Here is a 16,932-nt window from a genome sequence, read left to right on the forward strand (position 1 = left end):
AAAGAGAGAAGTATCAACCGTGCATAAAGTGACTGTTCATGAGAGGAAAGGAAAAGGAAAATAGAGTCAGCGATAGGACCTTGGAGGTGTCCCCTGGCAAGCTTCTCAGCTTGGGCACAAGGCAGGGGAAAGTGAGAGGATCCAATAACTACGTGAGCACTTGGTGTCTCAATCTTGAACACTGTTCTGAATGTTTCGTGTGGTTTATCTCAGCCGAGTCCCCACACTGTCTTGTGATTCAGATGCTATACAAGTTTTTTGCCCTAACTTCTAAAGCACAGAGAGGTTGAGTTCTTGGTCCAAGTCCACCCAGATTGCAAGCTGCGGAGCTGGGATTGAAACTTCGGATGGAGCCGGTCCCACAGTCTTCGCTCCTTGCTGTCTGAGGGAAGAGAGAGGGAAAGAGGATTTGGCCACCTGGGCTGGGAGAGAAAAGGTCCTGTTGGTAAGTGGGCACATGAAGAGGGCTCCAGGAGACCAGAGAGGGGAGTGCTCAGGTCTGGAAGGCAAGCAGGTCTTGGGGGCCATCCTGGTGGCCCCCCCCCCCCGTCGCGTAGCCACCCATCCCCAGGGTTTAACCCAGAACCCCCAGTCTCCAAGTATCTCCCGACTCAGTCATGGCTTATTCGTTCCAAAGGGGAAAACAGCCCCTCAACTTGCCCAAACTCGAGTTCAACCCAGCGATCCCCGGAGGACACCAGGGTTCTCCGGGTGAGGGTCCCGGGTCGTGGACGGGGAGGCTCCGGATTCCGAGGGAATGCGAGCTTGTGGGTTGAGGGGTCCGTGGGTGGCAGGGCAGGGTCCCCGGGGGGCTTTGGGGGAGGGAGGGGGTCATCTGCCATGGGACAGGCTCTGAGGCCGATGGGGAGTAACTCGGGGGAAGCGTCTAGGCGGCGGAGGCAAGGCGGGTGAGCACCGAGGGTCCGGGTGGTTGGACTCGCAGGGGTCGCGGGGGTCCCGGCGCCGGAGTCCACGGCCGGGGCCGGGCGGACCTGCGGCCTTGGGTCCCCCCGAACTGCAGAGGGCGCTGTGGGCCCTGGCGGCGCGGGGCTGGGCGGCGGCCGCTCCTGGTGAGCGCGGCCCCTTTTCCGGGTTCCCTCCGCCTCTTCCTCCTCCTCCTCCTCTTCGTCGTCCTCCTCCTCCTCCTTCTTCGCCGCCGCCGCCGCCGCTACCCCTTTCCCGGCCGGTGGCCGCCGTCGCCGCCACCGTCGCCGCTGCCTCCGGGGGCCGCGAGCCGAGCGGAGGCCGCCGCGGAGCGCGAGCCCCGCCGCCCCGCCGGCCGCTCCTGGGCCGGGCCGGCTCGGCCGGCGCCCCCCGCGCCCCCCTTTGCTCGTCCACCCGCCCGTCCGTCGGTCCGTCCGTCCGCCCGCCCGCCCGCCCCCCGCGGGCCCGGCCTGGCGCGGCCGTCCGCCGCCGCCGCGCTCGTCCTCCTCCTCCTCCGCCCGCCGCCCCGCGCCCCCAGCCGCGCCGTCGCCGCCGCCCTCGGCGCCCCGCGGCGCCCCCCGGTCTCGCCCGCCATGCCCGGCCCGGCCGCGGGCAGTCGGGCCCGGGTCTACGCCGAGGTGAACAGCCTGAGGAGCCGCGAGTACTGGGACTATGAGGCTCACGTCCCGAGCTGGGGGTAAAGCCGCCGCCGCCCTCCTCCCCCGCCAGCCCGCGCGCCCCCCGGCCCCGGCCCCGCCGACCGCCCCGGCGCAAACCGCACTCGGCCCGGCGACCCGCCTGCTGCCGGCCTGCGGCCTCGGGCCCCCGGGCCGGGAAGGCGGAGCCCCCCACCCCCCACCCCGAGTTGTCGCACATGTCGCTCCGTCTTCCTCTTCCCTACCCCCACCCCGGAGCCCCGCTTTGCACTGCCCGGTTCCCTTGGGGGAGAAGTGGGGGGTCCGGGGCCCGGCCGGGGGAGGGGGGAGGGCAGCCCTTCCCCCTCCCTCCCTCCCTCCCTCCCTTCCTTCCTTCCTTCCTTCCTTCCTTCCTTCCTTCCTTCCTTCCTTCCTTCCTTCCCGAGAACTTTGGGGTTCCTGGGGGGGGGACGACGGGGGGGAGTCAACAGCTGTTCCCCGAAGCTTCTAAAATTCTCGGCTTTTTTAGTTTTCTGACCTGAGACTGGGCCGGAGGGAATTTTTTTAAGACGTCGGGGTCGCCCGCCCAGCGGCCCCAGCTTTCCTTCTGGGCGTGGGACGGGAGGGAGACAGGTGCCGGTGCGGCCACGCGGGCGCCAGGGACTCCCCTGCCTGGGCCGGCTCCCCCGGAGGAGTTGCCACGCCGGCCCGAGTTAGGAGGGATCCAGGTAGGCAAGGAGCTCCGGAGCACGAAGGAAAGCAGTTTCCGGCCGGATTGTGGCACGATGTCTAGACCACTTGGACATGTGTGGCTTAGTGAAAGCTGCAGGGCCCCAGCGTTAAATGGGCATAGGCTTGGTTAATCCCTAGTCCTGGCATTGATATATATGTCTCTTGCCTTTCACAGTAATCAAGATGATTACCAACTGGTTCGAAAACTTGGTCGGGGAAAGTATAGTGAAGTATTTGAGGCCATTAACATCACCAACAATGAGAGAGTGGTTGTGAAAATTCTCAAGGTGAGTATCCTATGAGTGGATGAGCATCCCCACATAGGTTAAAGGCCTCATCTGCCCCAGCCTGCCCTCTAGAATGAACAGTGCACACACTGATTTTCTCTATCTTAGGTCAGATGTCCCTCCCTGCTCCCATTTTCCTCTGATCCTTGTGGAAAATACACAGATTGGCCTCAAACCTAAGCCAGATAGTTTCCCAACATCTTTGTTCTTATGTGTAAATTAGGGGCTTCCAAAACCAGAATCCCCCAAATCTCCACTTGTGACAGAATGTGAATAGGTATTTAAAAGAAACACAAGGAGATTCTTTCTGTCCAAAGGCTCCTTGAGCTTTCTCTTTGTTACTTTTGCAGCTCTGAGATATCTGAGAAAAATTAGTTGTAGAAAAGTGAAGTGGCTGCAGACATAAGTTTGAAGCCCAAAAGGAAGGAAATATAGTCAGTTATTTTCTGTCCTCTGGCAATAAAGTTTCAGGTGGGATGGATATGGGGAGGCATTAGTATGCTAGGAAATCTTGTGGAGAAGCCATTGAGCCAGTTTTTTGTTCATTTTTATGCTGTCCTGGGGCTTGAACTCAGGGCCTGGGTGCTTTCTCCTTTTTCCTAAAGTTAAGCAGTTAAGCCATAGTTCCACTTCAGGCTTTTGGCGATTTATTGGAGATAAGACTCATAAACTTTATGCTTGGATTGGCTTTGAACCACTGTCTTCAGATATCCACCCCCGGAGTAGCTAGGATTACAGACATGACCCCTTCAGTACCCAGCAAGCCACTGTTTCTTATTAGTAAAAGTGAATTTTGGAGCCATATAAGCTCCTGATCTCTAAAATAATAATTGGAATGTAACTTTCTTAATGTTGGCCTTAGTCGTCTTAGTATGATAATAATAGGCCTCTGAGGAAGACATCATCTTTATGAGCATGATGAATAAGCTAAGTTTCCCTTCAGGTGACTGATTGTATAGATGTAATCATGTTTTAAAGTGTACTAAAAGGTAACCTTTAGGATCTCTGGTAGGTCCTCATATTGCCAGATCATTTAAACTATGAACATTCATTTAGTGAGAAGATTGAGAATACAAAGTATGATGTAAGTAATTTTACATGTATATAATTTCTGCTGTGGCCCTTTTGCAGAGGCTCTGCAGAATAAGATTGTAGGTAGTCCCCTTTTACTATGAGGGGGTCAGATTTATGTGTTCTATAAATCCACTTTCAGAAAAATGGCCAATACTCAGGGCAGTGTTAGTAGGCTGGTGATAAAAAGGAGCAGGGTCACAGTGAGAATGAAGAGTGTGTTTCTGTCTGGAGACTTAAGATGCTGAGGATGAACTGAGAAGTGAGGATCTAACTTCACTTGAATATAAGGACTTTGACTCTTTCATGTGAGTTGTGTCTATAAGGCTTCAAATTTAGAGTGATCTTATTTATTTTTGTGGCTGTTTTAATAAAAAAGTATAAAGCTGGGTACGATGTCTCAGGTTTATAATCCCAGATATTTGTGAGGTAAAGATTGGGAGGCTAGGACCAGCCTGGGCAAAGATACGCAGGAAGCTTAAGTACAGGGGTTGGAGTCTAGGTATGCCCAGGCAGGAAAAAAATGAGAGACCCTACCTGGGGGGAGAGGGAGGGATGAAAAAACTAAAGTAAAAAGGGCTAGTGACATGGCTCAGATGTAGATTACCTACCTAGCAAGTAGAAGGCCTTGAGTTCAAAATACCAGTACCAAACCAAGCTCTGGTAAGCCTGCCAGTGGCTCACATCTGTAATCCTAGCTATTCAGGAGGCTGAGATCTAAGTATTACCGGTTGAAGCCAAACTGGGCAGGAAAAGTCCATGAAACTCTTATCTCCAGAGAAGTACCAAAAAGGTAGAAGTAGAGCTGTGGCTCCAAGTGGTAGAGTGTTAATCTTGAGGGGAAAAAAGGAAAAGGAAAAAAAAAAAAAAAAGCTCAGGAATGGTGTACAGTCCCTGCATTCAAGTTCCAGAACTGTCACAAAAAGAAAGGAATTCCAGTTATCACCCCCCACCCCTACCCCCACCCCAAAACACATACACAAATCAGTTGTCCATCAATTCAAAACTTTAAAGAAATGTTGTTTCTTCTCTGGGAAGTCCCCTGAGGAAGCCCAACAGTTTTTGTGTATATGTAAGTGTAAATGTTCTTTATATATTGAAATTAGGATTGTCCACATTCTATTGCTTGTACATTCAGAAGAATGAATTGTTGAATCTAAAGCTATTCCAAAAAACTACTGAACTTTTGTGCAAAGGCAGCCTTTTGAGAATAACTACAATTTCCTGTGATATCTTTTTAAAAAACAACAACAATAGTATTAATGGTTGAGTGTAGTGACTCAAGCCTATAACACTAGCTACTTAGGAGGCAGAGATCAAGGACCATGGTTCAAGGCCAGTCTTGAGCATATTAATTCAGGTGATTCCACCTCACTCAATGACTGGGCTCAGTTGTATGTGCATTGTTCCAGCAACTTGGAGAAGTACAAGTAGAATCCTGGGCATAAGGTGTGACCCTATTAACCAGTGTAAAAGGTAGTGGAAATGTGGCTCAGGGGCCAAGGCCCTGAGTTCAATCCCAAAAAAGAGAAAGAAGAGCACTGAGATGAATGTATGAGTACCAGTGTGTTTGCTTTGGAGAGTATCCCTTGTAAAGAACTTCTTAGGGCTAGTTACTGGATGGTTTTCCCTCTGTTCTAGAGCTTCAGCAGATGTTTTAAGAAGCCTAGTATAGAACAGCTGCAGGTTATTTTCACAAATGAGAGCACATTGAGGCACAGAGAAACTTCCCTGATACTATTATGTGAAATGACCCTTAGGCATGACTCCTTGACATTTCTTTCTTTTTCTTTTCTTTTCTTTTTTCCCCCGCCAGTCCTGGGGCTTGAACTCAGGGCCTGAGCACTGTCCCTGGCTTCTTTTTGTTCAAGGTTAGCACTCTGCCACTTGAGCCACAGTGCCACTTCTGGCCTTTTTCTGTATATGTGGTGCTGAGGAATTGATTGAGCCCAGGGCTTCATGTATACTAGGCAAGCACTGTTGCTACTAGGCCATATTCCCAGCCCCCCTCCTTGCAGTTTCTTTCTTCTTCTTCTTCTTCTTTTTGCCAGTCCTGGGGCTTGAGACTCAGGGTCTGAGCACTGTCCCTGACTTCTTTTTGCTCAAGGCTAGCACTACCTCTTGAGCCACAGCACCACTTCTGGCTTTTTCTGTTTATGTGGTACTGAGGAATTGAACCCACGGCTTCATGCATGGTAGGCAAACTCTCTACCACTAAGTCACATTCCCAGCCCTCCTTGCCATTTCTTTTTTTTTTTTTTTGCCAGTCCTGGGACTTGGACTCAGGGCCTGAGCACTGTTCCTGGCTTCTTTTTGCTCAAGGCTAGCATTCTGCCACTTGAGTCACAGCTCCACTTCTGGCCATTTTCTATATATGTGGTGCTGGGGAATTGAACCCAGGGCCTCATGTATACAGGGCAAGCACTCTTGCCACTAGGCCATATCCCCAGCCCCTTGCCATTTCTTTATTGCTCTCTTTAATGCAGATTGTAGTGGCTTGTGTTTTTGTTTTTGCTCAGTCAAGGGGCTTGAACTCTGGGCCTGGGTGCTGTCCTGAGCTCTTCCCTGGCCTGGCTCTAAACCACGATCCTCAGATTTCAGCCTCCTAGTACCTAGGATTACAGACGTGAGCCGCCAGCACCCAGCTTATAGTGGCTTATTGTGGAGCACAGAATAAATTTCAATATTCTGGTGTGGGACTCAGGAGGCCCTTTGATGATCTGGTCAGTAAAGTGTTTCTGAACCGCCATCTACCACTACATTTTCACTGGGGCAATTATACCTCTTTTTTTTTTTTAAGATAAACCTTTTTTGTTATTTTTATTATAAGGGTGATATACAGAGGGGTTATAGTTACATAAACCAGGTAAAGAAATTATATTTCTTTATATTTTTCAGAGTCCTGTGGCATTTCCATCCAGATTGCATTTCTGTTAGGAAGGATTGGGGAAGAAACTATTGTGGTTTTGTTGCTAAAATGGATTGAAAACATTTCTCATAACTTTATATGTAGTTAAGCTTTTGCAAATAAGTTGCATATTAAGACGAATATATACTACTGTGGTCTTGGTTATAGAAAACTGAGTCTATAACAGTACCAACTGCTTAGTTTGGAAGATTCTAGACAAGGCTTCCTTTTCATAGAAGCCTTCAGTGTTGCTGCTGCAGGAAGGAACTTTATGTATCCATGTACACAGAGAGTGAGCCCGACAGGCATTCCTAGAGGACAGGCTGGGCTCTCCTCTTCCTCAGCCAGTAACATCTCATGTCAGCCCTCTCCAATTTATGAGAGTGGCTGGATGCTAAGTGACCACGGAGGACTTTTGTTCCATTTAATTTACATCCAAAATTTCTAAGTATTTTATTGATTGAAGTATATTGGGACTTTTAAAAGGTTTTATGAATTTGAAACTGGTGAGGAAATTCTTCATGTCTTATCAATTAAATACTAAGCCAAAATCTAGAAAGAAAATTTCCCAGTCAGTGGAAACATGTATCTTCCTTTTCTCTTTTGACAAATTATTTTGAGAACAGAAAAAGAAGAGGAAGAAATGGTACCAGTTTATATGACAGAGCCAAAAGCTACTTTGGTGTCATACGTTTCCTCTTGAGTCTGGAAACTCAGTTCTATTGTAGCACTTCTTAGAAGGATGTGCACAGTAAATAAGGGCCGCTGGCCATTCTGGCCCATTTTATAAAGAGCCTGGCTATCTTCTGTTCCCTAGGGATTAACTCTTGCACTTAACGAATGGTGGTATTAAAATTTGCTTTCTAAGCATGTTTAGTATATTTGTAGATTTCTTAGAATTTATGTTGTTGAGATGGAGGATTTAGCTCAGTGGTAGAGCACTTGCCTAACAACTGTGAGGTGAAGGAGGCTTTGTGGTGATTACAGATCCTTGTTTGTAACCTCCTGGTGTGCTGGTGGGCTTTCTGTGATATCAAAATGATATTTTCTCCATACTGATAGAATGCCTTCTCCTTTATTTCTACTTTCTCTACAGGTAGATTTGTTGTTGTTGTTAATCGTTCATTTAGGAACATGTTCTAAGACATCTTAAAACAACATAATAGTGGCAGTTGCATTTTTTGTGAATTCTAGGTTTCATAACTGTTTCATGATACAGTAGTAGTTAAAACAGAACTAAAGTCTTAGTATGTATACAGAGGGGAAATATTAAATGTTTGCTTTTTTGGTGCTTGGAATGTAGTGCTTGCCTGGCATGCATGAGGCCCTGTTTAATTTCTAGCAGCAAAAACAAAGTATATTTCTGGACACATCTTCAATTCTGAATAAACACGTAGGAGCAACATTCAATATGAAGAATAGTCATACTGACGAACCTTTGCTGTTAAATGCAAAAGTAATTTTGAAGTATGAGTAAAACACTGTGGAGGAAATTAAAAAAAAAAGTATTGGTAATATCAGTGCCAGAAATATGTGAACGAGGCAGTGCTGGTTCTAATGCTGAGGTTTTGGCTTCACAGAGAGTGCACTTAACTGGAGCCCAGCAGAATCACAGCAAGTTGTGAGCTCAGAGACCACCAGACCCCACGCCACATAGGCAGGAAGAGTAGGACCCAGAGAAAGGCAGAGGTTTGCTCAGGGTCACGCAGTGGATGCAGGCCCAGTGTGTAGGACTCCACACCTGTCATGGCGGCTTGGTAGATATAAAAAACAAGGGTTTGGGTAGTTATTGGATGTTTGACTTCCTGATGTACTGAAAGGATTGAAGACTAGTTACTAGAAGTCAGGTAAGATAACTTTCTAATTTTTGGAGTTACTCTTCTGAAAGGCAGTATTTGACTTTGGGGCATAGCTGATTGAAGTGTGGGTTACAGACCTAGAAAGACTGAGACAAGTTTCTCTGCGTAGTACTTCGCCTGTTTCCTGAGTAAAGGAAGCATGGCTTTGCCCTTGGCAGAAGCTTCAGCATGCTTGTCCACTGTCTAACCCCTGAATCCTCTGAGTTTCATCAAGATCCTTGACTAGTTTGGGGGTTTATATAGTCTTTACCCTTTGTATCATAGACAAGAGTTCTTTAGAGTGTGACCCATGTGTGCAGCAGGGCTTAGATGGCTTTAGAGCTTAACTTCGGGGTCTGCCACATTGTACTAGAATCATATAGCATAAGCCTTGCTGTGAAATAAAGACAGAAGACTTGAGTTCTAGAACTAGCTTCTTTGACTACAAAATGGGAAGAGCATGTGAAGTGTAGATAGATGGGCGGGCAGCCAATAGATGTTCATAATCCACAGTGCTTTTCTTTGCTGAGAGTGATGTTGAGGAAGTAAATGAATTCAAGTATTTGGTCCACTTTTTTGTTTGTTTGTTTGGTTGGGTTTTTTTTTGGCCAGTCCTGGGGCTTGGACTCAGGGCCTGAGCACTGTCCCTGGCTTCTTTTTGCTCAAAGCTAACACTCGACCACTTGAGCCACAGTGCCACTTCTGGCCGTTTTCTACATATGTGGCACTGAGGAATCGAACCTAGGGCTTCATAAGAGGCAAGCACTCTTTCCACTAGGCCATATTCCCAACCCGGGTCCACTTCTTAGGTCACCTATGACATTGAACAGTGTCCTCTCACTGCATTAATGGTACTCATCAGAGAGGACTTGATGTGCTTAAGACAGTGTGAGGTACGGAGAGGGCAGTACAGCATAGTTGTAGTAACAGTCATAGGGCTGGATCAGTGAACTAGATAGAGCCTCATCAACTGTGATACAGCTCTGCTCTGGGCATGTCCTCAAACTTTTTATTATGTTCTAATAGACATAACACAGATCTTAACCATATTGACCATTTTAAGCATGCAGTTTAGTAGCAGTAAATGTTATACAACCATTACCACTATACACCTGCATAATTCTTCCTCTCTTCCCCAATCTTCTCTCCCAGCTCCTGGCAAACACATACTGTCAGTCTATGGTTTTGACCACTCCAAGTACTTCACATATGCAGAATCATAAATTACTTGTCTTTTTGTGACACTGCATTTAGCATGATGTCCACAACTATATTTATGTTGTGGACTATGTCCAGATTTTCTTCCTTTTTAAGGCTAAGTAATTATTTTCATTGTACGTACATGCCACACTTTTATCTGTTCATCTGTCAATGGCCATTTGGGTTGCTTCCACATTTTTGCTATTGTGAATTGTGCTGCTTCACAGAGGGGTGAATTTATGTACCTATGTATCACTGAGACCTGCCTCCTTTATTATTTTGGATGTATATTCAGAAGTGCAATGGCTGGATCATAAGGGAATTCTGGTTGTTTTTTTTTCCCTTGAGGTGGCTTCTAGATAGCCAGAGTGGCCTTGAATGCCACAATTCTCCTGCCTCAGCCTCTCTAGTGCTGAAATAATAAGAATGTCCCAACTCATCCAGCTATTTTTAATTTGTTTGAAGAACTTTCCACAATGACTGTACCATTTTACATTCCCAGCAGCAATAAAATAACATTTGTTATTTTCTTTTTTTTTTTTTTTTTTTAATAAGAGCCATCGTAGTAGATGTGAGATGGTGTCTCATTGTCACTTTGGTTTTGCACTTGGTCTTTTCAAATATGTTTTAGTCCTGGAAATAAACGATTACCTTTGTTCCTTGGGACTTGGTAGTATAAGTGGAGAAAGGTTGCTTGAATGACATTGCTCAGATGGTATTTCTCTTTGGGTCAAATGCATTGGACTTTGAGGTGCTGAAAGGGAGAGAAAAGGCGCCATTCTCCTGGCTGCGATCTCTTCCTTGTTCATCACTTGGTCACCCCCATTGTGTGGGTCATAATACTCATTTTAGGGGTGAAGTTCACACCTTAGTGGAGCCGTTATTGCTTTGTTTATTTTATTTTTTGTGTGCCAGTATTAGGGCTTGAACTTGGGGCCTGGGCACTGTCCCTTAGCTTTTTCGCTCAAGGCTAGGGCCCTACCATTTGAGCTGCAGCTCCACTTCTGGCTTTTTAGTGGTCAATTGGAAATAAGGTTCTCATGGATTTTCCTGCCTCTGCTAACTTCAAACCTCCTGACTAGCTAGGATTTTGAGTGGTAGTGGAACTAGACTTGGCATTGTTGGGTGAACCACACCTCTAGCTCTGTCTGCTTTTCTTAATTTTCAAGTAAGGTCTTGCTTTTTGTCCAGTCCAGCTTAGCCCATAATCCTTCTATTTAGGCTTTTCACTTGACGAGAGTGATGAGTACATAACACTATATCTGTGTGTGTTTGTGTGTGCGCGCATTCACTTAGGTCCTGAGGCTTGAACGAGTGCTTGAGTGCTTTGTTCAAGCCTAGTGCTCTACTAGCAGCCACAGCCCCACTTCCAGCTGAGTTTTTTTTGTTTTTTGTTTTTTGCTTGATTGAAGATAAAAAGTCTTACTGACTTTCTTGCCCAAGGCTGTCCTTGAACCTCAGTCCTCAGATCTCAGCCTCCGCCGAAGTAGCTAGGATTGCAGGTGTGATCCACCTGGGGAGGGGGGCACCTTTTTATTGGTTAAGATTTGTTGTTGTTGGTTTTTTTCCCCAGTCTTGGGGCTTAGGACTCAGAGCCTGAGCACTGTCCCTGGCTTCTTTTTGCTCAAGGCTAGCACTCTACCACTTGAGCCACAGTGCCACTTCTGGCTTTTTCTGCATATGTGGTGCTGAGGAATTGAATCAAACCCAGGACTTCATTAATGCTAGGCAAACACTCTGCAACTAGGCCACATTCCCAGACCAATAAATTCTCCTTTTAACCTGGGCTGGTTCTGAGAAATAATCGTGTTCATTGTTCTCTGCCTCCTGAGTGGCTAGGATTGCAGGTGTGAGCCACCAAGTCTGCCTACTTTCCTTTTTTACTGCCTCTTACTCTGATGTCACCATCTGAGGACTCTGGCTACTAACAGACTGCCTCTCAGAATTGCCCTACCAGCCAGGTATGGTGGCACCCAACAGTAGTTCCAGCTCTTAAGAGGCCAAGGAAGGGGGAGTGGTACATTTGAGGTCAGCTTTGGTTACGTAGTAAGAATCTGTCTCAAAAAAATTTTTTTGTCCTATCTGGTTTGGTTATTTGTTGAGCATGTAGCAGCTGGATAACAGAATTTGCTTCAATTTCTGAGTTCTCTTCCTGCATTGTCTAGGAGGCATGAACCTGTCTTGCTTATTGCTGAGAAACAGGAAAGCCACGTAAGGTGTGCCTAAGTGGCAGCTTGCTCATTGGCTCGGCTCTGTGAGGAGTTAGGGCACTGTGGGTGCAAGGCAGGGGAGGTCTCTTGGTGTGTGCAGGCTTTCTCCTCTTTCTCAACTCAAGTCTGGAGTTGCTTCTAGTAGTGGATGACAATTCAAGGCTCTTACAGTAAAGGAATTAAGGCTGGACACAGTGGCTTAAACCTGTAATCCCAGCTATCTGGGAGGTAGATATAGGGAAGGTGCAAGTTTAGGTCCAGCCCAAGGGGAAAATGTAAGCTCCTCCCCCCCATCTTAAGTAAGTCAGATGTTTTACAGGTATTTGTCTGTATTTGCACCTGAGGCATAGGTAGAAGGCTAATGACCTCAAGCAAGCCCCAGGCAAAAACTCGAGACCCCATCTGAAAAATAAAACAAAAAAGAGTTGTGGAGTGTGAGTTAGTGGTAGAGCTTCTCCCTAGGAAGCCCAAGGCCTGAGTTTAGATAAACCCCAGTACTAACAAAACAAACAAAAAAAACAAGGAGGAAGAAGAAGGTAGTACATTGGTTGCATTGTCTCAGTGTATACATATATGATAGCCAGCTTTTTTTTGTCATTAAAATCTTTTTCAAGGGCTGGGAATATGGCCTAGTGGTAAAGTGCTTGCCTTGTATTCATATACATGAAGCCCTGGGTTCGATTCCTCAGTACCATATATATATAGAAAAGGCCAGAAATGACGCTGTGGCTCAAGGTGGCAGAGGGCTAGCATTGAACAAAAAGAAGCCAGAACAGTGCACAGGCCCTGAATTCAAGCCCCAGGACTGGTTAAAAAAAAAAAATCAAATATTTTGGAAGCCCAGCACCAGTGGCCCACGCCTGTAATTCTAGCTACTCAGGAGGCTGAGATCTGAGGATCACAATTCAAAGCCAGACAAGGCAGGAATGTCCATGAGACTCTTACCTCCCATTCACTACCAGAAAGCTAGAAGTGGTACCGTGTGTGACTCCAAGTGGTAGAGTGCTAGGACAGTGCCCAGGCCCTGAGTTCAAGCCCCATGACCAACACCTCCCTTCAAAAAAAAAAAAATATATATATATATATATTTGACGGTGCTTGGGGGTCCTTACACTTGCTAAGCAAGTAATTGATCTCGCACTGAGTCACTCCCTGCCCTGTTCTGTAACTTCTTGACATAATTTTAGACTGAGGAAAGTTGCAAGAATTCCTGTGTATCTTCCACCCAGATTCCTTACATATTAATATTTGCTTTGTCCTTTATTCCCTATTTCTCTCATGTAAGTACATTTTTTCTGTACATTTACGTGTGTGTGCTTATGTACAGTGTATTTTTGTATTTATCTTTTTCTTCTGAGGTGCTTGAGTAAATCGTAGCCATCCTTGTGGACTGCATATTGTGTATTGTTTTTTAAAAAGCAAGGGTAATTTTTCACATAATCTTAAAGTGTTGAATGCAAAGTTAGTGCTACAGGCTTCATTGGCACTTGCCATTTATCCTTATAATGGGCTTTATTGCAAAAGAAAGTTCTAGCCATGTGTTCTATGCAGTGGTCCTACTTCTTAAATCTGGAAGAGTTGCTCATGTGTTTCCTGACTGGCCTTTTTGAAGCGCTCAGGCTGTTTACATATTACTCCTTCCTAAATAGTAGATTCTTTCCCTGGCTGTGTTTTGGATAAAGTTCCTACATGGAGATGGAAGCAAGACACAGCAGCCACATCTGCTCTACTGGGAACCAGCAAAGTGTGACAGATATCATGGCAGCTGGCTTGCAGGCACTCAGCCGGAGTGTAGCCCTCAGCAGAGCCCCATGTTAGAGATGATGCAGGTGCTCTGTTTCAGTCCTTTTCCCTTCCTGTCTTATAACTTGCTTACTGTAACTCAGTAACCAACAAAAGATGATGCTTTCTCTGGCACATATATGGCAAACAAGTTAACCTTCTGTGCCTTTGTAACAGTGGCTTGGTGATAGAATACTCCTTTCCTTGGTTTCCTGCCCCCTAGCCACACCTGGGAACAAAGCACACACATTGTGCTGCTAGCTATGACCTTGGGCAAATAGCTCCACTCTTCTGACTAGCTCCTGAAGGTTTTGTGGGGATTAAATATGACTTATTAACTAAGTAGAAAATTGAAGTCAATAAAGCTAACATATTAAGTGCTTGCCAGGAGCCAGTCACCCCTGTATGTTTTTATGCCTTATAAAGTATACTTGATTATAATTTATTTTTTCAAAACCACTTTTCTTGGTGGGGTTGCTAATCCTGGGGACTGAACTCAGAGCCTGGGCTCTGTCCCTGAGCTTTCATGTTCAAGACTAGCTAGCATTTTACCACTTGGGCCACATCTCCACCTCCAGCTTTTTTGGTGATTAATTGGAGATAGGAGTTCCACAGACTTTCCTTCCCAGGCCTGCTTCAAGCCTAGATCCTCAGATCTCAGTCTACTGAGTAGGTAAGATTACAGCCAGTGCCTAACTCAGAACTACATTTATTCAAATTATTTAGTCTATTTAGGACACAAAGTGGATGTAATACAAGATAGTTGGTTGGTTTTTGAGGCAAGGTCTTCAAAATGTAGCCTAGACTGACCTCTTAACTCTCTACCCTCCTGCCTCAGTGCTAAGATTACAGGTGTCTACCACTATTCCCTCAGCCCTAATCTGAGTATTTCTGATTAAAGTCTTTAATTTTTCTCTCTAGCAGATTAATAAATAGCAGAAGTTTTTTTTATCACTGCTGTTATCAGATGAGTTTTCCCTTTTTTAATTCAACATCTTTAGAGATGGGGTCTGTTGGGAAATGACTGGCTCTGCTAATTTCAGATTCTGGATAGTAAGGAAGTAGGAGTGGTGGCAGGAAATGGGAGCCAGCAGCTGGGAAACAAGTGTGTAACTTGATGTCAGTGAACCAGTCTTCACTTCTGGAAGACAAATTACATGTAACTCATTGGAAGAGCAGGTGTCTTGCCATTTTGTTTCAGTTTTTCCATTTGTGACTCCCTGGTGGCACAGCTGTTCAGAGCTATAATGCTTTGTACTTGGCAGGTATCTAGTAAGTAAGCATTTTATTTTTAAAGTATGACACACGTTTTCAAAAATTTTAAGTACTCTAGATATAACTACTTAAAAATCTTGTTATATACACTGTAGGAGTCCTTAAATTGTTTTAACTTACAGTTAAAGGTTTTTATAGACACTCCCATTTTGTCCCAGTTATATATATATATATACATATATATATATATATATATATATAGTACCATGCACATGATTGGCTTACATTGTTTAAAGTATATTTATTATTGTGACTTCAAAGGGAGTCTCACATCTGATTACTCTTGTGTATTTAAGCCAGTGAAGAAAAAGAAGATAAAACGAGAGGTTAAGATTCTGGAGAATCTTCGTGGTGGAACAAATATCATTAAGCTGATTGACACTGTGAAAGACCCTGTGGTAGGTACCTGGTGGGTGGGGGTGCTGGTGGGTGGGCGGCCAGGATGGTCGGTGCACAGACCACAACACAAAATGGCACATGGTAATGCTGAATGGTTTGGAAACCCTATCATAGCTCTGGTGCTTTGTTGTTTTTATTCAGCCCACAGATGTTTGCTATATAACTCCCTCCAAATTCTTGCTTGTGTCCCCTTTTTTTTTTTTCTCAAGGCTAGTTTAGTACTCTTATCACTTGAGCCACAGCGCCACTTCTGAATTTTTCTATATATGTGGTGCTGAGGAATTGATCCCAGGGCTTCATGTATACAAGGCGAGCGGTCTACCACTAGGCCATATTCCCAGCCCCTTGTGTCCCATTTTTGAGAGCTTATATCTAGCATATGGACTTGAGAGCTCACAGCCCACCAACTCCTTGAGAAAGAACCTTTGCTGTTTCTTAGGCTGGTTTTTAGTTCTACATCCATCATAAGGCTTACACTGTCATGGATACAGCATATAGCCAGAGTGTTTCTTATTCGCATAAATAGTACAGGAAATTTCATTGGCATAATTCTGTAAATGTGTGCATAGGAGCTCTGGAAAAATTCACCTACTCTGTTCAAAGTTCCCTTAACCACCACTAACTCCCCCACCTCCTTTTCGCAAACCCACCACACTGCCTGGTGGGTTTCACTGAGCTGTTGTGTTGTCTGTAGAACTTGTTTCCACCCTCTTCATTCCCAGAACATTTCCTTGTGCAGCTAAAAAATGGGCTAAAATGCGTATACTTTAGCCATTGTAGATGTACTCTTTAATTTTCTTTCCTCTAAAAATAATTAGGTTTTTGTTGTTTTGCTTTTGCTGGTACCAGGGTTTGCACTCAAGGCCTTGTGCTTACTCAGCTTGTTTGCTCACAGCTGATATTCTACTACTTGAGCCATGCCTCCAGCACTGCTTTTTTCTGGTTAATTGTAATCATAGCTACTCAGAAGTAGAGGATTAAGGTTCAAGGCCAGTCTAGGTAGAAAAATTCATGACTCTTATTTTCAATTAAATGACTAAAAATTTGTGCTAAAGTCATAGAGCACCATCTGAGCAACCATGCCAAACAAGTACGATGCCCTGAGTTCAAGTCTCTGGTAACATTTTTTTTTTAAATAGAGATTTTTCAGAAGAAATTTTTTTTTTATTTGTTCTGTTTTTGTTGCCAGTGCTGGGGCGTGGACTCAGGGCCTGAGCACTGTCCCTGGCTTCTTTTTGCTCAAGGCTAGCATTCTACCACTTGAGCCACAGCGCCACTTCTGGCCATTTTCTATATATGTGATGCTGAGGAATCGAACCCAGGGCTTCATGTATACGAGGCGAGCACTTTACCACTAGGCCATATCCCCAGCCCCAGAAGAAATTTTTGTCTGAGGTTTTGTTTTGTTGTTATTGTTGGTTATGGGGCTTTAACTCATCTTGGGCGCTGTCCCTGAGTTCTTTTGCTCAAGGCTAGCACTTTGCCACTTTGCGCCACAGCGCCACTTTTCATTTTCTGGTGGATAATTGGGGATAGTCTCACAGACTTTCCTGCCTGGGCTGGCTTTGAACTGTGATCCTCACATCTCAGCTTCCTGAGTAGCTAGGATTATAGAAGTGAGCCACTAATGCCCAGCTAATTGTGGATTTTTTTTTTCTTTTTGGTTGGGGG

General features: G+C 45.5%; 1 protein-coding gene across 1 annotated transcript in view; it reads left to right on the forward strand.

Annotated features, from left to right (window-relative positions):
- Window positions 1-1,181: 1,181 nt before the first annotated feature.
- Window positions 1,182-16,932, forward strand: part of Csnk2a2 (casein kinase 2 alpha 2) — a 47,655-nt gene continuing 31,904 nt past the window's right edge. The window contains exons 1-3 of the mRNA XM_048355477.1: window positions 1,182-1,621; window positions 2,467-2,578; window positions 15,159-15,260. Coding sequence (XP_048211434.1) covers window positions 1,518-1,621; window positions 2,467-2,578; window positions 15,159-15,260 — 318 coding nt within the window. The 5' untranslated portion in view covers window positions 1,182-1,517. The remainder of the gene's footprint in view (window positions 1,622-2,466; window positions 2,579-15,158; window positions 15,261-16,932) is intronic.

The sequence above is a fragment of the Perognathus longimembris genome, chromosome 10, assembly GCF_023159225.1.
Source record: "Perognathus longimembris pacificus isolate PPM17 chromosome 10, ASM2315922v1, whole genome shotgun sequence".
Classification (NCBI taxonomy): domain Eukaryota; kingdom Metazoa; phylum Chordata; class Mammalia; order Rodentia; family Heteromyidae; genus Perognathus; species Perognathus longimembris.